We start from the raw sequence: 22,897 nt of genomic DNA, 5'->3' as shown, positions 1-22,897 counted from the left end.
TATAATTTGATTGAATGTTGCCTACCCCTGAAACGAGCATTTTCCCCCCATAGACTATAATAGGGTTCGATATTCGATTCGAGTAGTCGAATATTGAGGGGCTACTTGAAACGAATATCGAACCTCGAACATTTTACTGTTCACTCATCTCTACTAGAAGTCTTATAGCAGTAAAATAAACAGCAGCATGGTGCATGTACAACGGCCACTTAATTTATTTGAGCATGTAAGGAACCTTCATTCTCTTGATCTTCTGGATAAAGGATAACTTGAAACAACTGAAATTCCTCTTTAAGTATTTAATTATATAATATACTAGCAGGAGGACCCGGCTTCGCAAGGGTATATTTCAATTTTTGTTACTGTAGTGCGCCCATAAGAATTGCCCTGTTTTGCACTATTTTATTTTGTATGTTGTTTGTGTGTGTTCATAAGAGTCATGTGATCATGTGTATCTCAGTTTGGATATAAGTGAAAAACCTGTGATTGGTTGTTATGGATATCTGGAGTAAAGCTGTGTGAATGTGACTTTGTGTAATAGTCTCATCTACAGTGCCCTGCCCCTTTAAAGCTGACCTACATCAGTGAAAAAAAATGGCTGGGTTGTTATGGAAACATGTAATAAAGCCCTGATGTATGATACTGTGTGCTGAGCTGTGTATCTAATCCTCAGACATGTGATACTGTGCGCTGAGCTGTGTATCTAATCCTCAGACGTGTGATACTGTGTACTGAGCTGTGTATCCAATCCTCTGATGTGTGATACTGTGCGCTGAACGGTGTATCCAATCCTCCGATGTGTGATACTATGTGCTAAGCTGTGTATCTAATCTTCTGATGGTTGGATATCAGTGTTGGATACACCTAGGGTAATGCTGTGTACATGTGGAGAGACTGTGTATATGGCAGTTGGAATAAGAGTGAAAGACTTGCAGGTTTGTATTGGCTAATGCAGGTCATTGTTTTGGGAACACTGTATCTCAGGAATGGTAAGTCCGAGAGAGTTGAGTCCCGGTCTAAAACCTTCTCAGACACCTAATGTATCTGTGTGCCAAATTTTGCGAAGATCGGTCCAGTCGTTTGGTTGCGCATAGAGGACAGACAAACAGAAATTCATTTTTATATATAAGAGAGGTTATATGTGATGTAACCAAATATATTGATCCTATAAAAGCAAGTCTTTTGGAGATGGTTTTGTTTATAATATTTCAGATATGGAAAACATACGGAAACTGATTCATGTAGCTCTTTCTGAAGACTTTCAATCTGCCCTGCTTGCTGTTTTGCCGTTGCCTCAATTTTGGCATTTTCAATTTCAAGTCTGAAACAAAAAAAAAACAAAAAAAAAAACCACACATTTACTAACGCAATAATAGTAAAAAAAACCTAAACAATAGACTTTCTATGGCCTGGCAAAGGAACCCAGTCATGATTTACTTATGGGGGTCAGATTATGTGCATATAGTGTCCCTGTCCGATAACCTGGCTACAATAAAGTAATAATGAATGAATTTCTTCATTCATAGTCGTATGTCTTGGCAACCGATCAAGACAAAACTGTCATGACTAGGATGGCTGAAGAAAATCTTTAAGCTTCAAAGAAATGTTTTAGTTATCAAAAAATGGTTTACTTTTAATTGTCTACAAATTTACATATAGCGTATTTATGGGAAACCTCTTTGGGCTATTACCCCATGTTGTGGAAAAGCTTCTTTTTTATTGCAATTTTTTATTTATTTTTTTTAAGTTAAGAGGGGATTGAAAAGGAATACGAAACACAAATAAGACATTTAAACGTTTCCTGTGTTATATCCAATTTTGGCTTGGGCTCAAAATACTGCAGCAAAATCTGCAACACAAAAGCGGCTTTTCAGCAACATGGAGCATAAAGCCTTCAACTTACTTTTGGACGTGCTCTTCAAGCTGTTTAATCGCCTTATCAGTTCCATTGGCTGCAGTAGAAAATTCTTGAACTTTCTGATTTGCAGCGATCACTTCTCTATCTTTATCATCTAAAGCATTCTTCAGCTGATGGTTACATCTTTCTGACTGAACAAACTGGTCCTCGAGATCTTGCAGCTGAAAAAAAAAAAAAAAGTATAGAAACATGAAATTGTAGTAACCCCCCCCCCAAAAAACAAAAAAACAAAAAACAACCAAACAAACAAAACAGTTATTACAATTATTAAATTGTAAAACCACTTCCCATACCTTATTTCTGAACTTTTCAAGTTCTCTTTGTAGTTGTTGCTTCTCCTCTTCGAGGTCATTCCGATAACGTGTTATTACTTCAAGAGAGGCCTCAGACATAGACAACTTCTTCAAAGCATCAGCAAGCTCCTGCTGAAGCTGTCTTATAGTGCTCTAAAAGGAAACATTCGCTTGTGAAGGGATTCATCAGTAGCAGCAGGAAATGTATTTGTAATATTCAGGACATGCGGGCCAATTATTAGTACATCATAATTTAAATCACCATGGCGTGAAGAGAACTTGTCATGTTGTCAAGTCTGAGAACATGAATCAAGTTTCATATACTTTATATGTCTGATGTGTTTTGGAAATACTAATTTTTCCTACAACTCTGAGACAAAGGATCTTAAAACCAAGATGGAGCTTGATTCTTATTTGGCACATCCAGTAACAGAATTCCACAGACTGGAGCAAGGAGGTGTCTGGCTGGACATTGAAGTTTGGAGCCAATGGGAGATGGACAGCAGCTCAGGAATGCCAAAGGGGGCAGTAACCCCTCCTTTCTTTGTCTCTAAAGTGTGTGTACTTTTCAATAAAGAGTCAGTAATGCTGAGGTGGGCGAAGAGCATGGCTGGTTTGATACGGAACTCTGTGTCTGTCTCATTATTAGCGATTTGTGCACAAACATGCTCATTTAATTTGGACTGACTGATTGATCCAGGATATAGACGATTACGTCTATAACAATGTCAAACACGTTGTACTATATCTGGATATGTTATAGAATAGGAGGTGCTCAGCAGATAACACGGCTTATAATTTATTGATGTAGATGTGATTGTTTCCACAGGTGCCAATCCTAATGCATCCCAAACAGATGAGTATTTCCATTATCCCTACCATTTCACCTATATTGCATTTACCACTCTATGGTGCACTGTGTCTTATTTTACAGTCACCAATTAGGACCACCTTTGGTACTGCTACGCTCAGACTGAGCAGGAATTTAAGTGATTATATTGAATATATTCCAAATTTTTTTTAGATCAGCCTGCTTAGCTCCTCTTGGTCCATCACATTGTCTTTATAGACCAAACTGTTTGTTTTACTTTGAATTGATCTTTTTTTCTTTTGTTTTACAGAAACAATACCACTTTTATCAGTACGCTATATCAAGAATTGCATACTAGCACACCTCATTGATAAAAATGATGCTGTTCAGAAAAACAGACATTAATCTCTTAATACCGTACATTTTACAAATGAAGTGACTCTTACCTCACGATCCACTTTTTCAGTTTCAAGTTTATAAAGTTGTTCCCTTAGCTCATTCGATTTTGTAATTAAATCCTTATTCCTCTCTTCGACTATGTGAACTTGTCTTTCTGTGTCAGCCCGTAGCTTACTGAATATGTCAGTAAACCGGTCCTGGACATCACTAACAGCCTTTTCTTTGATGATTCCCTTATTCTGCACATCTTCCAGCTGCTGACGCAGTTGCATGTTCTCACTAGTAATCTGGGCCAGTCTCTCCTGCATTGACTCTTGTTTCACAGAGCTTTTGTTATTATGGTCTTTTTCCACCTGGAGGGCTTGTTCAAGGTCTTTAATTTTGGACTGGGCTTGTGTCAAGTCCCTTTGTGCGTTATCTAAAAGGAGGGTTTTGTCTTGTACAGATAAACCTGTTCTATGAAGTTCATTTTCCAATCCATTTAACTTTGATTCTGCTCTGCTAAGCTGTTGGGACAAGTGGTTATGGCTTTCACGCAGGTTGGACAACTCATGATTTAATTTGTCTTTAGAACGCAACCATTCGTCACGCTCTCTTTGTAGTGTGCGCTCAGTGTCAGTTTTTAAAGCTTGACTTCTTTCCAGATCCTGTATAGTAGAGTTCAGGCGAGAACGAACTGCCTCCAATTCAGTTTCTAGCCTTTCTTTGCTTTGCTTCTCATGCTCGATTTTGGAGCACATCATGGCTGTCTCAGTCTTCAGGGCATTGAGCTGTCCATTGTACTGAATCACAGTTTGGGTTAATGTTTCCTCGTTCATTTTTAGATCTTTTCTTAGATCTTCAATTTTTTCTTTTAACATTTCATTCTCATCCACATATCTGCTCTCCTCTTCCTGATAATGAGAACGCATATTTTCCATTTCTACTTTAAGAGTTTTTGCTTCTTCTTGTAATGTTATGTTTCTTATAGCTAAATCTTTCTCCTTCTCATTTGTTTCAGAAGACTGGTTGAGCATCTGCTGACAAAAGAAAATTACAAATTTGTCACTTTTCTTTAATGACAAAATGCAGTCAGAAAAATGACACTTGTGCAAGTGAATTTTTTTGTATTTCATTTCTGACTTATGTCTAACATGTAGTAGTTTACATATAAGACATGTACTGTATAACTTGGAGTCCATTGAGGGTGGGTTCACACCTGTGCACGTTGTCCAGTTTGTATAATCCGGAGGGTTTCCGTCTTCTGCCCCGTGAAACTGGACAGGAGACGGAAACCTGACACTCAGCTTTCAAACCCATTTACTTGAATGGGTTTGCAAAGGTGACCGCCCATGTGCGCCTTCTGCCTGTCCACGGGGAAATCGTTTTCTTTCTAATTGGACACAAAGTCCTGCATGTCTGACTTTGTGTCCAGCAAAAAAAAAACAAAACGGTTTCCCTGCGGACAGGCAGAAGATGCACACAGGCGGTCACCTTTGCAAATCCATTCAAGTGAATGGGTTTGAAAGCTGAGCGTCAGGTTTCCGTCTCCTGTCCAGTTTCCCTGGCAGAAGACGGAAACCGGACGGATTACACAAACTGGATGACAAGCGCAGGTGTGAACCCGCCCTTATTTGTCGTTTGTGCATAATATGACAAAGAGAACTCCCTTTTCAAAGGAAGTATAATGAAATATTGTAAATCAAAAATATAGGCCCAAAGCCTTGACACCCGATAATTATAAAGCCATGTAACTCACAGAGGACATGTGTTGTATGTTCATAAAAAGGCATCATCTAACAGAATACTACACATATTTCTGCAAATTTAGATAGCAAAAAAGCAACAACATGGATGTGTACTATTAGGGTAGGTTCACATGGCGTAATTTGCTGTGAATTTGGGGGTGAATTTTACACCCAAATCTGAGGTATATTCTGCCCGGAATCATTGCTTTCAATGGGACGCAGAGATTGCAGCAGGACGCGGAAAAAAAGAAGTGTTTCTGCTTGATATTGCCGCGGATTCCATGGATGATTCAACCACATGTTCCGCGGCTTGGGACTTCCTGCTGATTAGGCCCATTCATCCGGGCCTAATCAGCAGTGGGAAACTGTGAAGGGATGCTGATGCACTGCATCAGCATCCCATTGCGGCTAGACCGCATGGGTGAAAGTGCTAGTGGCAGAAAATGAAGAGGAATTACTCTTCATTTTCCAGTGTGGACATAGCCTTAAAGGCACATCCCCTGGGAGCTACTTGTCAGCACAAACAAATAATAATTAAGAACAAATATTTAATAACACCATTGTGGTAAGGAACACAAGAATTCAAACAATAAGCATATCACGTTTTAAAGGTTTTTTTTAACCATTACAGAAAATCCCTTGAAATAAAAGAAATCTGTCAGTTTCTATAATGGAGTTATCCTAAATGTTGTTGCTGTTACGGATATTGGAGAAACGTTTGTCTAATTTATCTGAACTAATGCATTATCAAGCTACCAGATTACCTCTTCATGTTTAGTTTTGAGTTTTTTTGCTTCTTCCTCCTCATTCTTTTTCTTTAAGTTATTTAAAGCACTTTCATTGAGTACTCTAGCATTGAGTTCTTGGGTGTATAACCGTTGTGCGTCATTCCGTTCTTCTTCAACCTTTAAAATAAAAACAATACATCAAGTAGCTATCTGAGGTACGGTTCACATCTGAGCTGAGCTCACCATCATTTGTGTTTGCTTGGGGACTTGAATGACAGAAAACCCAGCCGTCAAAGCAGCTGTTACCATAGACTGTAATGGGGTCTGCCGTTTTTATACTGAAACTGGCGGAGAGAAAAGTCTTCCGTACAAGACTTTTCTCTCCACCAATTTCTGGTGTTTTCTGCACTATTTCCGTCCTCTTCATTACTTCCGTAACCTTTTACAAGACACATGATTACACATGAATTAGATACACCCTCTGCAATGGTGTAACTACCAGGTAGCAGCTGCCACAGGGCCCAGGACATTAAGGGGCCCGGCGATAGCTGCTACTGCTGCGGGTTTTTCTTTTTTTTTTTTTTTTTTTTCTTTTTACAGGCGGTTACCAGCTGGAGTAACTCATTTACTTACCTCTCCGGGCAGGCTTTGGGCCTACTAGTGTGACGATCCTGACGCCAGATGACCGAGGCCTGTGTCCATATGCGTCATGACGCAGGCCCGGGTCACATGATGTTCCATATGTCATTGAAGATAGCCGACATCAGCGGGGAGTGCAGCAGAGCCAGGGATACTTAAGTAACAGTGTTTTTTAGGTTTACATCCTCCCCTTGGGTTTCCAATTATTATACTCTGGGGTCTGAAAAGACCCCAGAGTATAATAATTGTTCATGGGTGTGCACAATGGGTCATAATACTGTGTGTGCAGGGGCCACTATGGGGCATCACACTGTGTGTGCAGGGGCCACTAAGGGGCATCACACTGTGCGTGCAGGGGCCACTATGAGGCATCACACTGTGTGTACAGGGGCCACTCTGGGGCATCACTGTGTGTGCAGGGGCCACTAAGGGGCATCACACTGTGTGTGCAGGGGCCACTCTGGGGCATCACACTGTGTGTACAGGGGCCACTCTGGGGCATCATACTATGTGTGCAGGGGCCACTCTGGGGCATCATACTGTGTGTGCAGGGGCTACTATGGGGCACAATCATGAGGAGGGGGGAAGGGGGTTGGTCGGGGTCTGCACCAAAATTTGTACCAGCCTGTAGCTGGCAAATATTTCAGTGATCATTAACACTAGTAAATTGGCACAAATAGTCATAAATATGGTAGTAGCCCCACGCCATGTGAAGATCGTGCAAAAGTGGAAAAGGTCACAAATTTTTGTGCCAACTTTTAGGACTTTTTCAAGTTTTGTATCCCAGAAAAGTGGCATATAAGGCATGATACATCTCCTCAATGCGTTGCACAGCAACTACCAAGGTTCACAAAATTGATCTATTCTACTAAAGTGTTATAGGCTAAGAGAAAATTTTTTATGAGGAAAGGGAAGGGGGCCACAAAAGCAGCATAAACTGATATTTGGATGTACATTTTTGGAATAAATATGGAATAAAATAACAGAAAATATATCACAACTATAGCCTTTTCTGCTATCAAAATGGAAAGAAAACCAATGGTCTAATTTGATATTTTCCAGCAACACACAAAATTTCCAAATAATAAAAGTCTCAAAAAATGGTTATTAAAAAAAAAACACTGGAGGAAATTTATCAGGTTTGGAGTGAAATGTGCCTAATTTATTAAGAGGCACATGCTCTTCATGTGCCAGAACTGAAGCGTAAATTTCGGTCATGGATATCTTCAGAAACATCCCCATTATTTTGCTTAAAAGTTAAAGATCACATAAACAAAACTGTTTAGTATATATACCTGTTTCATATTGTTTTTCAGGCTTCTCATTTCAAGCTCTAAATTCCTTAACGTCAATTCAAGATGTTGCTTTTCCTCCATCTCTTTGCAACACTGATCCTCTTTTTTTCTTAGTTGTTCTTTACTCTTATCAAACAGCATTTCTGCACTTTTCCGTTTTTCCTCCTCTTGTTTGAGAGTAAGTCTATCTCAAAATCAAGATATGTTAACTTTAGCACATACATTGTAGCACAAAGCATATGAAGAACTCCATGAAAAAAATTAAGTTATCTGGCCCTTTATAAAGGTATATGATGTAAATTGTAGTAAAGGTAATCTCCTTACAGGTGGCAGTATGTGAGAGTTATTCACTCCCTACTGGTCCTCAGCTGAGTCATGTGACCAGTAATAAGACTCTCCACCTTATACAGATGGACAGGAAATCAGTTTTCTTTTTCATTTCTATGAAAGCCTCAAAGTCAGTGTCAAAGATATGAAGAGGACAGATAACCCTACATAAGACACTATGCCACTTGTAGGGTCAGATAACCTTTACTACAGTTTACATCATGTACCTTTCTAACAGTCTGGAGAATAACAATTTACATGGGACTACTTTAATTACGTACAGCAAATAAACCCTTCATAAATCAAGGCTGGACAAAACGAGATCATAAAGAGGATGTCAGCCCTGCACTTGGGCCAAATGAATGGGAGTTATATGGGGTCACTGACCGTATCAAGCTTGATTTTTCATTAGATATAAACCAGAAACCAGGTAGAGACCATCTAGTGGTGGTCATACAATAACTAAGTTGTGGCCTCCACTTTCATTGGTCTTTGTTAGCGGAGACAAATACAAGAATCTATATATACTGTAGCAACTGGCATCTAATGGTGCACTATGGGAACTTGAAGGATGTGGTAGTGGTCTTACTGTTACTGCTGGTTAAGGAAAAGAGGGTTTGTGACCCATCTGTGATCATTAATAGAAGTGATGACTGCTATGATTAGTGAAAAGGAGAAAAGTGCCTGTTGTATCTACTGGAGAAGATGGGGACCTGCCCATGTATCTTTCTAGACTTCTGAAAAACAGACAATGTCCAAAGGTCCTGCTCATCGAAGTTAGGAACCTAAAGCAAGATAATTCTAAAGAATAAGTCAAAGATGATGGAGAAAAACAATATTCTAACCTTAAATTGTTGAGGTCACTTTCCCATTCTACTTTGTGATGTTCTAACAAACACCTCAGTTCTCTATTTTCTTCCATGATCTGTTGCACTTCTTTTCGTTCTCTTCGCAGTTTCTTTACTTCACGAGAAAGAAGTGCATGTCGTCCCTTTTCTTTTTCTATTAATCGTTCATACTCATGTATAATATTTTGGATTTTCAAGCACTTCAATGAATCTTAAAAAAAATAAATAAATAAATAAAATAAGAAGTACATACTTGGTTCATCCAAGGACTATAAGAATGTAATGACTGACAATGTTAAGAAATGAAAGCTGCACTTTGATTGGTTGCTACTGGTACAGCAGAATATACTTAATGTTAATGTAGCACTGAATATCCTTTGTAGCACTGATTTGCAATGTTCTTTTTGCCCTAATTGTAGCTAATTTAGGAACGGATTAAAGTAGAAATAAACTTTTAAACAATTTTCTGATATCGTCATTAAGAAATGTTGTAAAATACTTTACGGAGAAATTTTGACTCCTTTCAAGCATTCATTTATACTTTCCCTTGCTTCTCTATTAAGAACTGCACCCTGCTTCTCATGATGTACAGTGTATGGGCTTGTGTGTAATGCAGGGAAAATAAGGCCCTATTCACATGATGGAATTTGCCGCTGATTTTGGGGTGGATTCTTCCCCAAAATCAGCAGCAGATTTCCCCTTGATTCTGCCTCTCATTGTTTTCAATCAGTGGCAGAGATCACAGGACACAGAAAAAACGAAAAATGTCTCCTGCTCAATGTCACTGTGAAGTCCATGGCTTGAGACTCATTCATCTGGGCCTAATCAGCATTGGAAGGCTGTAGTGAAATGTCGCCTCAAATTCTTCTCCATTTTCTGATGTATAAACAAGGCCTAAGGGTGAGGGCAGGGATTTACTGCAAAACGTTATATCTTGGGCTTTATATAATGTAGAAATGTGCCTCTTGTTCATATGTCATTAAGTTCTACCTGTTTTGTTTCCATAGATATCACTGGTTTAAAATACAGCCAGGACTGTAAGCATCTACAGCTGCATATAAATATTCTATTCTGACTGTGCTTTCAACCAGTGTTATAATGCCAGAGATATAACTATATGGCGTGATCTTCCTCACCCTTACTTTACTTGAGTTACATACACAAGCCCATACACCGTACAAAGTGAAAAGCAGGGACAGCTCTCAGAGAAACAAGGGAAAGAATAAAGAAATGCACAATTTCACAGAAAGAAAACTAAAATTAGTTGATAAGGTATATTACAAAATATGACAAATACTGCCAGAACTGTTATGTCAGTCCAGGTAGCTGCAACGGGGCTAAGGAATAGCAGTAGGAAATCTCGCCCTGCACTACTCCCACTAGCTATCCCGGTCCCTGCCTCACGGGTGTGGGTCGGCTGTACTCAGGCTAAGCCTGACCCCGACAGCTCCTCTCTCACTGATACCGTAGGCCTAGAGGGAAGTGGGAGAAGGAATGCCCTATAAGATCTCTAGGGACTGGAGACTAAAGGGGGTCACCCCTAACGAACAAGTGAAGCTGCTACTGACAGGGACTGACAAGGGTGTGCGCTGACTTACAACACAAGCAGCACACAGGAAAAATGTGGGAAAGGATTCCCCCAAACCAATATGGGAAGGAACCTTACACTAGGAAACAAACACAGGGAAACTGAGTAGAAATCAAAGGATAAGGCAATTCACTCACACAGTCAATTATACACAGAGGGAGGATTGGTGAACACAGAGGGGAAAACTCACACACCAACTAGTTCATCCAAACCTCCCAAAAACCAACCATGGAACTTCCTCTATCCAAGATAACCACCTACTCCTCCTGCTAAGGCCTAGCTCTGTAAAGGCGACACTCAGCACAGAACCATGGGAGGCATGGGTTTAAATACAGAGTAGAGACCACTCCTCCCAGGTGCAAATGGAAGGACAGACTAATCAACCAGGAGATAAAGCTGCCTACCAGCCGTGCGCGCATGCAAGTCAGAAGGTGTGCACCAATACTCACGACAGGACAACCCTGCAGCGCCAGGATGCCACCCCAGACACTGCGCAGCCAAAAACTCCCCAGGTAAGAAAAATAGAAAGCAATGAACCTAAATACTCCTAACAAGAACATCAAAACAGGTCTGAAAATTTAGTTACACTTTAAGACTAATAAGAATGATGTTCTCACACATACAGTATACGACATAACATAGAGACGTATTTTCACCTACATATTAGTCTGGTTAAGAGACCATGATGCATATAACGTGACGGATGTAAATTTATTATAACTTTAGAATTTTTCTATTACCTTGGCCTTCAAGGTTGAGTTGTTTGATCAGTAACCTGGCATTCATGGAAGCTGAAGTAGGCAATTCAGAATCTTCAGTGGCAGTGTCAGAGGACTGAGAATAATCCGCTACATCTTCACTCATCTGTTGAGGCCAAACAATTCATTTTGTTACAAATAAATACATGTTCTGTATATTCCTGTATGGAGTATTTCACATTACAATAAAAGGCCACTAGTGAAGATTTAATCTCAAGATATACTCAAGTTACTAAATATTATTTTCAGGAATGAATGGCAGCAACCAGTATGTCACTTATGACAACCCTCAAAGAGCTTGTTATCTATCCCAGACGACAGACTGGAAAAATGAGAAATTTGCTGCTATGCAACAAGTACACAATGAAGATGTTTTTTCCTGTTACACTGCACTCTATTGTATATTAATTCTGTCATAAAACTATCGTTAAAAATATGCATTTACCTTTTGTTTATCTGTGCGCTTACCCAATGACCTGAAAGAAATAAAACAATTAAAACAAACCTTCTGAGAGATAGCATTATATTTAAGCTTTTATCTATCTCTCCTACCTAAACGTAAAATAAAATAAACAAAACAAAATACAGCCTTAAGCAGGGTTCACACTAGCGTCGGTGTCTGATGCTAATGTGTGCGCAAAATCTCGCGCGGACATTAGCATTGGACACTAGCTGTGTCCGTTACATTTTGCATTATTTTAAATGGGATATTTTGCAGTTTCCTTTACGGTCTGTGTCTGTCCTTAAGTGTCCGTTTACAAAGATGTCCGATTTCGGACATCGGACATCTTTGTAGCTGTCCGTTTAAAAAATCGGACATCTTTGTAAACGGACACTTAAAGAGGACCTTTCATCAGACCGGGCACATGCAGTTTTATATACTGCTGGAAAGCTGGAAGAAGACGCGGTGAAGACCTCGTTCCAGAAGAAGATGGAGGCAATGCTGGAGAGTTCTCTCGCAGCATTGGGGACGCTCCCAGTGCTGTTTGAGCGCTGGGGCCCGCCCCCAGTGCTGCGAGAGAACTCATTTACATACCGACAAAAAACGGAATTTAAAGCGAACGGCAGCACGGAGAAGACAAGGAAAGGTAGGAGACAAATAGCCTTTAAGACTATTCCGACGTGTTAGTTAGAAAAAAAAAAAAGTGTGTTTGAAAGATAGGATCCCTTTAAAGGAAACCATGGCTGGACAGGTTCCAGACCATTGAAAGTTCCTGCATTTATGGCTGTACTCATTGGCAACTTATTACAACAAAACACAAAACCTGTTTCTATATGCAAAAATGTTTAATGTTTGTGGGGAAACCCCACTTAATTTTGTTCCTTCCATGCAGTCTTATAAGAATATTATACTTTACCTCCCATCCCCCTCCTGTGATATTTCACTTAGGCTACTGTCATCAAATACATCAAGTGTGCTGCCATTCGCTAAACGCTTTTCTTTATTAGAAGATGCTTTGTCATCAGTTTGACTGTACATAGACTTTTCCACTTCATTACTCCTAAAAGGAAATAATAAGCTTAGCATATTGGTTACAGAACAACAGACACCAAAGTTATTTTAATTAGTTTATTGTCAAGAAGGCGGTGTCATGCAGGAGCAAACAAGGGGTGTGATTCTGAGCTCTGACACTGGCTACCTCTGATTGGAGCTCTGCCTCACACCCCCTACCTGACACCGCCCTTCTGACATTACAGAGCTTAAATAGCACATCAGACACCAAAACTAACTAATTGTTGCTCAGGAATGGTGAGAGCTAAAGAGAAAATTCCAACTGTGCTGGAATCAGTGGAGTATTGTCTATTAACAGGCACTAAGAACTAGAATTGGTGGAGGTTATAGCAAAAATTTGAATACAGTGCATTGACCCCTCTTATAGTAGCAATGTAGTAACATTAAAATGTATTTACCCTTTAAGAAAGTTAGCTTTCGATTTTGCTTTCAGCTGAATATTAGGCTCAACCTGCCGATCAGGCTTGTCACCATCTGTTAACTTCTCAGATTGCATCTGTTGATTTACATTAGGTGTTTTTTCTCTATCGACCTACACAAAGAGAAGTAAACAGTAAGTTTTATGGTATAAAACAAAAATGCACAGAAAGCGAACAGATGAAGGATCATGAAGGACATAAAGCAAATCGCATGGCAATGGATTTCAACATTTATGAGATTAATGAAAATGATCACACAACAGAAGCCTCCTATATAAAAGGCGAAAATATATATATGAATTATGAGCAGAGCGCAGCACACAATGAAGATGGAAAAGTACCAAAGAACACACCACAGCAAAAGGACAGAGTAATGAAAGTCCTTTTTATAGGATTAATGACAGATATTTTGGAGGTAAGATGGCACCCAAAGTTTACAATGCAGGCTCCAATGAAACCTTCTTCTACAGGAGAAGAGAAACAAACATTAAAGTTCATTTACTGTTCAGAGAGAAGCAGAGACAAAGTCTGAAGACTGCAAACCTCTACCTCTTTCTGTAGTTGTTCTCTCTCTCTTGTCAAATTCAGGAATACCATTTGTAGCATTCCTACCTCGTTCTTAAATCTTTTCATCTCTTGATCCAGTTGCCTGTCTAGATTCTTGCTAGGATCTTCATACACAAAGTCTTTAGAGACATCTTCACCTTCCAGATTATTGTGCTGATGCTGACTATCAGTTTTAGATTGGTTCCGTATACTTTCATGCTTCCTGAACGACTGCTTTTGTTCCACATGCATATCTCCTAATGTTTCTGAGCTTGGATTTGAGATATTTTTCATTACATTTTCAGGAGATAATGACACTTTATTTACAAAATGCTTCTGCATTGATGGATTAGAATCACTAAACGTATATGAAGGGTCATTGTTGTCAACTACAGGAAAGGGCTCATTTTTAGCAGTGTAGTGCTCTTGAGAATCTCTCCCGGTCTGTTGCTGGATTAAATAATTGTTTCCACAACCTTTGCTGCCCTCACTAAGAGCCAATGGAGAAGTTACTGTGACTCTAGAGTTTTCATGCTCAGCCGCTAATGGAAGTTTTTCAGAGGATGAAGCATGCTCTTGGTGTGCAAAGTGACTGCCTTCACCATCTAGTCCAGATGAACTCCATTCCTGGCTTTTATTGGTCTTTGAATTATTTTTCTTATTACCCATTTCCCCAAACCTTTGTTTCAGTTCGGCAGTAATATCTTTAAAATGAGATTTTACATCCTTTTTCTCACTGTCAACCCAAAGTTGTTCATATTTTTCCTCCCAATCATCAGATTCAGACGAAGACTCCTGACTGTCAAGCGTTTTTGCTAAAGTTCGACTTTCAAACTGCTGTTGTGAGATCACTTCATTAGTATCATTAACCATACCATCTTTTCTGAGGCTCAACTTCATTACCATATGCTCAGTCTCCATTTCACATAAAAATACAAAACAAATTTAGGTAGGACATGCAAAGGTTACAAAACACAAACTAACAATGCAGGCAACAAGAAGTGTGAAACTAATGGATGAAAACAAATTCCAAATAAATGGATATAACAGTACTGCAAAATAACTATCTTTGTTATCCAAGAATAAATGCTTTCTACATGCTCAACTGGTAGTCCAAACACGTCCTTTACTATATGTATCATATGATCATTTTTATTGCATTGCTAAAACACATTCCTTGTGTGCAAATAGCCCACGGGTTGTTATATGGTGACACTTTAAGGGTTTTATTTTAACAAAAAAAATGTATTACCAAGGTTTTGACATTTACAATGAAAACTACCATTGCAGTGCTCCAATAGTATCAAACCAAACTGGTGAAGTTTATAGAAGTGTGTGTGTGTGTGTGTGTGTGTGTGTGTGTGTGTGAACAGACCAAAAGTTTGGACACACCTTCTCATTCAAAGAGTTTTCTGTGTTTACATGACTATGAAAATTGTAGATTTACACTGAAGGTATCAAAACTATGAATTACCACATGTGGAATTATATACTTAACAAAAAAGTGTGAAACAACTGAAAATATGTCTTATATTCTAGGTTCTTCAAAGTAGCCACCATTTGCTTTGATTACTGCTTTGCACACTCTTGGCATTCTCTTGATGAGCTTCAAGAGGTAGTCACCGGAAATGGTTTTCACTTCACAGGTGTGCCCTGTCAGGCTTAATAAGTGAGATTTCTTGCCTTATAAATGGGGTTGGGACCATCAGTTGTGTTGTGCAGAAGTCAGGTGGATACACAGCTGATAGTCCTACTGAATAGACTGCAAAAGCAGCTAAGTAAAGAAAAATGAGTGGCCATCATTACTTTAAGAAATGAAGGTCAGTCAGTCCGAAAAATTGGAAAACTTTGAGTGTCCCCAAGTGCAGTTGCAAAAACCATCAAGCGCTACAAAGAAACTGGCTCACATGATGACCGCCCCAGGAAAGGAAGACCAAGAGTCACCTCTGCTGCGGAGGATAAGTTCATCCGAGTCACCAGCCTCAGAAATCGCAGGTTAACAGCAGCTCAAATTAGAGACCAGGTCAATGCCACACAGAGTTCCAGCAGCAGGCACATCTCTACAACTGTTAAGAGGAGACTGTGCCTCAGGCCTTCATGGTAAAATAGCTGCTAGAAAACCACTAAGGACAGGCAACAAGCAGAAGAGACTTGTTTGGGCTATAGAACACAAGGAACGGAAATTAGACCAGTGGAAATCTGTGCTTTGGTCTGAAGAGTCCAAATTTGAGATCTTCGGTTCCAACCACTGTGTCTTTGTGCGATGCAGAAAAGGTGAACGGATGGACTCTACATTCCTGATTCCCACCGTGAAGCATGGAGGAGGAGGTGTGATGGTGTGGGGGTGCTTTGCTGGTGACACTGTTGGGGATTTATTCAAAATTGAAGGTATACTGAACCAGCATGGCTACCACAGCATCTTGCAGCAGCATGCTATTCCATCCGGTTTGCGTTTAGTTGGACCATCATTTATTTTTCAACAGGACAATGACCCCAAACACACCTCCAGGCTGTGTAAGGGCTATTTGATCAAGAAGAAGAGTGATGGGGTGCTATGCCATATGACCTGGCCTCCGCAGTCACCAGACCTGAACCCAATCGAGATGGTTTGGGGTGAGCTAGACCACAGAGTGAAGGCAAAAGGGCCAACAAGTGCTAAGCCTCTCTGGGAACTCCTTCAAGACTGTTGGAAGACCATTTCAGGTGACTACCTCTGGAAACTCATCAAGAGAATGCCAAGAGTGTGCAAAGCAGTAATCAAAGCAAAAGGTGGCTACTTTGAAGAACCTAGAATATAAGACATATTTTCAGTTGTTTCACACTTTTTTAAGTATATAATTCCACATGTGGTAATTCATAGTTTTGATGCCTTCAGTGTGAATCTACAATTTTCATAGTCATGAAAACACAGAAAACTTTTTGAATGAGAAAGTGTGTCCAAACTTTTGGTCTGTACTGCATACATATGTCCTGCTCCAGCAATGAGTGACTTTTTGACAGTGATACTTTAAAGCGCTACAAGTAAAGACTGAACTCAAGTAAAGATTGGCTCCAGCACTCTTTCCCATAAAAGCTTTAGTTTTATTAAAACATCATTGTAAAAGTTACAGTGCCAGTAGTAAAAACATACCGCAGAGACACAACATTGCTGTGCTTGCAATATGTTTGGAATTTGTCACCCTTGATAAAGAACTGTAACAAGTTGAAAATGCGTCGCAAGCACAACAATGACGAGTTTCCCTTCTCTACATTATGGCTGCTGGCATTATAACTTTTAGATTGAAGATTTAATAAAGCTACAAGTTTTATGGGAAAGAGATTCCCATAAACCAGAGATTCAAACCTGTATACTTTGCCTCGCATCTAGCTGAAAAGTACATTTGGTTGGAGCAAATTTGCATTTGTCAATCAGTTATTTACAGTCAAGCTGCAGGGCTGAGCACAACTCACAATCCCCTTCTGAATATCCTATTCAATTAATTTGGTAGACATTATATAACGCTTCTAAATTCTGACTCTGGGAGCTCAGGACCTTTAGGAGCATCTTATAGGTGGTTCTTCTCTAAGGAGCCCCTGTTTAATCAATCATTGCTGCATGTTAAGATGTACAAACATAGTGTACAAATTAATAATTGGTCTTAAAACTAAATTTATTAAGTGAGGAGTGATTTTTAATACTGGCACAATTGTCTCCAATTTTACTTTGTCTTTTACTGGCGAAAAATACGTCATTTATACCAAATACGAGCCAATATGCTTTGATTTAGCTATAAAACAATTTTAAAATAAAAAAATAAAAAACACAACTTACTAAAGTGTTATTCACGTCATTGGTCATTTGATTTCCATTTGAAAACCCTGTCATAAAAGCAAAAAAATTAGTTGAAGATACTTGCCATAAAGAAAGGTAAAAAACATTACATAGCTCTCCCTTTTCTTGTTCATAGCTGTATCATGTGCATGTGACCAGCAATGAGACTTAAACTGATACAACCACTCATGTAACAAGGAAATCTTTCCTCCATTCACTAGTATGACAGCCTCAATGTGAGTCTCATAGTAAAGAATGTAGAAACTGATTTCCTGTCCACACAGGTGATGCTGTGTCAATTGAAGAGTTTTATTGGTGGTCACATGACACGGCGGTGAACCAGAAGAGGGGATAACTTACAATGTCAGCCACCATTAACAAGGCTACCATCACTACAATGTACATCACATGCTTTTTAACAGGACAGGAATAAAACCTTTTGTGGGAGTTCCACTTTAATTTCCATCCAATATTTATATATAATTTCAATATGGAGGATCTTTCTTTTCTCTCTTTGGCATTAAGTGTCAAAAGATCTGCCAGTGCCAGAGATTGAAGAAGAGCTCTGCTTAAAAGAGGTGGTTACTGGATATTACAGCTAAACACTGCTTATTTGACAGGTCTAAACTTCAGGACCAGATCATTATTAAACTACTGAATGATGGCTTATACGACGACTCTTATGACTATTTTTACATTTCCATTGGATTGTGATCAATGCAAGAGGGCCTATATGACATGTGGTGCACAGATGGTTATTTAGTATGCAAGCCCTCACTTTGACTTCATTTATGTAAAAAGACCCCAACAGTTCTGAAAAGTGCAAGTGGAATGGCTTTACACCTTTGGTGACTTAGGGTGCATTCACATGACAGTTTCAGCCAGGAAACACAGTCCTAGTGTTGTCCGGATTTACCGGCCTGCGCCTTATTCTGGGAGAGGGGCTCCTAGCAGTATAGTTATTTATGCTGCTAGGAGTCACTACCACACAGTGATATACTGTCTTGTACTATTATCTCAACAGAACAGTATCACTGGGATACAGGGACTCCTAGCAGAATACATATCTTTACTGCTAGGAGTCCTTCCGGCATAAGGTGCACGATGAATCCAGTCAACACATGGACCGGTGGCTAATAGCTGCAACTCACTCATGTGAATGAAGTTTTAATAAAGAAAATGAAGACGATTGTTTTACAGTGAGTGATAGTCACTACCTTTCTACTTCTAGTGAGCTACTGATCGATAGGGTAAAATGTGATATTCTTTATTAAGAAGCCCACCACAGCAAAAGTGTTTCTATTACACATTTTGGGCTGAGTTGCCCTCAATCTCAGTCATTTATCCCCTAAAGAATATTACATTTTGGTCTGCCAAGTGCTGGACCTCGTATTCTTGTTACGTTTTCTACAGGATTCCACAGGATCAAAGCATGGTGAGGGACAAGCCTGGATCATGATCAAATCTAAGATTTCTGACAGTGTACAGAAGGCACTTAAGTAGACACCTACTCTAAAAAAGAACAACAGCTGCAAGGTGTGAAGCCCAGCATTATAAACGCTAATGTAAAATTCAAGACCAACACCAACCACAGTAAAATCTGTATTATGTTCCAGATTAAACACTTTGCTGTCTTGTCCTGTTGTCAACTCCCTCCAGCCTCAGTATTATCAGTCTCATTCTGATGGGTCTGGGCATATATCGGTTTCACGATTTGGATTAAACTCAGAATATTGTTACATTGAAATGCTGAATTAATGGAATTAATTATATTAAATCACTCAGCCTAACGTTACACCAACAGTTACTTTTACAAAAACTGATCAATTCGACATCCAATCTCAGCAGACTCTATAAACATAAAATCAAATTAATCCTCTTACCAGTTTTGGCATTCTGGTGCTGCTGCGACATATCTTTGAGGATGCTTTGTGAATTATTTTGGTTTGCTTGCAAATGATCTTCACTTTCGTCTTCAGGTACGGAATGTAGAAACATTGGATGCGAGGTAGCGTTTTCTTTTGATGTAACTTTATCGCTACCTTTCTGTGAAGATGTGGTTTCATGCAGTTTATGATGGGGAGAATTCACATTTTGTGATGTGTGTGTTGTACATTTAAAGGAATTGCTGGTTGAGTCCCAGTCTGAAGCATCTAAACAGAGTAGAAAATAACAGTACTGAACTATAGGGTAATACAACATAGAATTGTATTTTTTTTTAAATTTATACACAAGTAGCATGTATTGTAAGTAGATACTCTAATGTAACAATATCAACCAACATATTCTGCACTACTATAGAAAAGGGAGGAAAGAAAAGAAAAGAAAAGAAAAGAAAAGAAAGAAAGAAAGAAAGAAAGAAAGAAAGAAAGAAAGAAAGAAAGAAAGAAAGAAAGAAAGAAAGAAAGAAAGAAAGAAAGAAAGAAAGGAAAAGAAAAGGTAGGAGCAAGAATGTAATATTTAACAGTCTAAATGAAATAGGATGTGTCTGACAGATGAAACACACACACTTTAATGTCACGCTGGTTACTGCAAAACCATTCACTGCCACTGCACAACGGATGGAGCTGACTCATCTCTGGACAGTGGGTACCGATGTGCATATAAAATTAACTATATATTACCTTCAATGTCATCTGCATCATCCAGCCCCAAATCTGCCATTAGATCTAAAAATAATAAAAAGTAATTATGTGTATTGAATCAGATTTAGCTAACTGTACAACCAATCTTAAGTTATGTGAATTTGGACTACCTGGTTTATTTTTTTCAGAAGTTGACTGAAAAAAATTAGAAGTGGAGCTTTTATTGGTTTGTAAAAACAGATCCTGGACAAGAGAAAAAAAAAAAAAAAAAAAAAAAGCACGATGAAATTTGTAGTTTACCAATAACAGTAGATCAGACAGTTCTACGTTGAAGTATTTACAAACATGAGCATATAGCAAGTGAAAATAACACACAACTGACTTATTACTATATATCTGTTGTCGATAACTGATACCTTTTTTATATCCACTGCTTTCACAGCTGTACTGTGGTCAGAAGCCTCTGTAAAGAACACAAAAACAATTAAATCATTTCATCTACCTAGTAAAATTAAAAACAAATGCAAAAACATTTGCCACAGGAAAAAAAAAAAAAAAGATTTGAAAATAAGCAAATGAAGGAAGTTAGTAACGCAGAAATCCAGAATCTGTTATTGCTGAAATACGTCTTATGGTTTTGTGCAAAGCTTATCATACCCCTTTGCCTAAAGTGCCAGCCCTCATCTGGAATGTTACAACTTCTGGATTGTTTTGGAAAAGATGGGCAATAGTACATCTCTAGTAAAGGAATAAAATGGACAGCTCAAAAAAATGCCTATTACGACAGCCCATATAGGAGTTCAAGATACTGCTTTGATAAATGCAGTCATAACTAATAATTTTAAATAAAATAATATTTTTATTACATTTTATTTATAACCACAGTTACAAATGTGAACATTGAAGCCTGGAACCATTTTACATATTACAAGTTACTGTTGGTATCAGACTACTGCCAGTAACTTGTAGGGCGACTTCTACACTTTCCAAAGATGTCTTTCTTATTATGTATTGAAGCTCCGCTTTCATGAAAATTAGTGTTATATTCTTATGTAAATTAACTGAAAAGAACTTCTGCTGGGGCTTTACTCTTCGCTCTCGATAATTGCCCCCTAACTGCTACCCAACTCCATTGCTTCAATGACATCTCCCACTTTGTCTGCAGGTCAGGGCGGTTACCTGGAGTGGACAGAGAAGCCCTGGTAGAAGAAATGCCACTTAAATGCCCTTTTCAGCTAATTTACATAAGAATAAAATCCTGATTTTCATGAAAATGGCATGCAGAATAGGAGAGGCATCTTTAGAAAGTGTAAAAGTCACCCTACAAGTACCTTGGTATTAGTCTGATACCACTTTCCTGCTTGATAGATTCCTTTAATTATTAGCAATGTTGATACATAGAGGCACATTTACTATTATAGTTCCGAGTCATAAAACTCAGCTATATGCCAAAATTCTAATACTCACGCTTGTCTTGTAAAACTGGACATATTTATGAAGCTATCTAATTACAAATATAGCACATTTCACAGCCATAATTTAGACCAATGTGTCTTGATTGTAATTGTATCAAAAATCTAGACAAGCAAATAGGAAATTAGATGTTGCAAAATTAGACTATGTAAATGTGTCCCATTAGGTTATAGCGCTCCAAGAACACACACTTTAAAGACATGTAATACCATTCACTGCCACTACACAACGTATGAGTCTCTTTATGAAACACCACAGCCCCTTCAAATAGTTGATCAATGGGGGTGATGATTTTTACACTGATGACCTATCCTAAAGATCCTGGAAAATCTCTTGAAAGAGGACCTCTCATGCCCTGGAGATGGGTGGTATCACATACTGTCAGAAAGCTGCTGAATTCAGCACACTGTCAGCTTTGCCAGTATGTGCCCGGATGCGGTAGATATCAGTGTGGTTAGTTTTGGCACTGACATCTCTCCACTGTCAGAAGGGGGCATTCCTAGGTGATGACACTAGGCTGTAAGGCCCACTCTTCTGACATTGTAGAGATATTGGTGCCAAGACTAACGGAACCAATATAATACCACCCATCTTTGAGGACATGAAAGGTCCTCTTGAAGTTGCTTTTAGTTTACCTTACACACACATGTAAAATAAATACTGCACACTGTATTAGGCTAAAATACATTTATAATGAAATGTAAAATATATATCATTACCTTCATTTGATTCTTCAGAAATGCACTGCATATGGGCCTGAGCAGAAGGTGGAACTACATCACTGACAGATTGCTTCCGCGGGCTCTCTGAAGACTATTAAAAGTAAAATAAAATTTAAAAAAGTATGAAAAGAAACATAAAATAAAGAAAATATGCAAGTTATATTTTGTCATTTTAACATGCAATCTTTTGCATTGATAGAGAAACTGTAAAAATATAAGGGCAGATTAATGAAAACAGTGTTGCCCATAGTAATAAATCACATCACTACTTTAATTTGCTATTGAACAATGAAATCTTTGAGCAATTTAGACAGTTTTCATACATCTGTCCCACTATATTTTAACTTGCCAGATTCAATAGAAATTAAACCATTAAAGATGGTTTCTCTTGAACTTATTTGGTTTTATTTGCCCTTTTCCAAACTATTTTAGGTTTTTTGTGTTCTTCTTGGCAACAGACTAAAAGTATACTGTAATTTAGTATGTGTAATAATAAA

At 38.7% G+C, this 22,897-nt stretch overlaps 1 protein-coding gene across 1 annotated transcript in view; it reads right to left on the bottom strand.

The window, feature by feature from the left end:
• ANKRD26 (ankyrin repeat domain containing 26) overlaps positions 1-22,897 on the bottom strand; it is a 59,302-nt gene that overhangs the window by 18,592 nt on the left and 17,813 nt on the right. The window contains exons 13-31 of the mRNA XM_075274294.1: positions 22,398-22,491; positions 20,863-20,943; positions 20,622-20,668; positions 20,376-20,448; positions 20,245-20,289; positions 19,504-19,773; positions 17,621-17,667; positions 13,813-14,724; positions 13,243-13,376; positions 12,690-12,833; positions 11,777-11,807; positions 11,314-11,437; positions 8,983-9,196; positions 7,811-7,994; positions 5,913-6,053; positions 3,469-4,437; positions 2,212-2,364; positions 1,904-2,079; positions 1,228-1,321 (exon numbers count right to left, since the gene is read on the bottom strand). Coding sequence (XP_075130395.1) covers positions 1,228-1,321; positions 1,904-2,079; positions 2,212-2,364; positions 3,469-4,437; positions 5,913-6,053; positions 7,811-7,994; positions 8,983-9,196; positions 11,314-11,437; positions 11,777-11,807; positions 12,690-12,833; positions 13,243-13,376; positions 13,813-14,724; positions 17,621-17,667; positions 19,504-19,773; positions 20,245-20,289; positions 20,376-20,448; positions 20,622-20,668; positions 20,863-20,943; positions 22,398-22,491 — 3,933 coding nt within the window. The remainder of the gene's footprint in view (positions 1-1,227; positions 1,322-1,903; positions 2,080-2,211; positions 2,365-3,468; positions 4,438-5,912; positions 6,054-7,810; positions 7,995-8,982; positions 9,197-11,313; positions 11,438-11,776; positions 11,808-12,689; positions 12,834-13,242; positions 13,377-13,812; positions 14,725-17,620; positions 17,668-19,503; positions 19,774-20,244; positions 20,290-20,375; positions 20,449-20,621; positions 20,669-20,862; positions 20,944-22,397; positions 22,492-22,897) is intronic.

This window comes from Leptodactylus fuscus, chromosome 5 (genome assembly GCF_031893055.1).
Source record: "Leptodactylus fuscus isolate aLepFus1 chromosome 5, aLepFus1.hap2, whole genome shotgun sequence".
Lineage (NCBI taxonomy): Eukaryota > Metazoa > Chordata > Amphibia > Anura > Leptodactylidae > Leptodactylus > Leptodactylus fuscus.
Note: the sequence above shows the minus strand (reverse complement) of the source record. Positions and strands in the feature narration are given on the sequence as shown.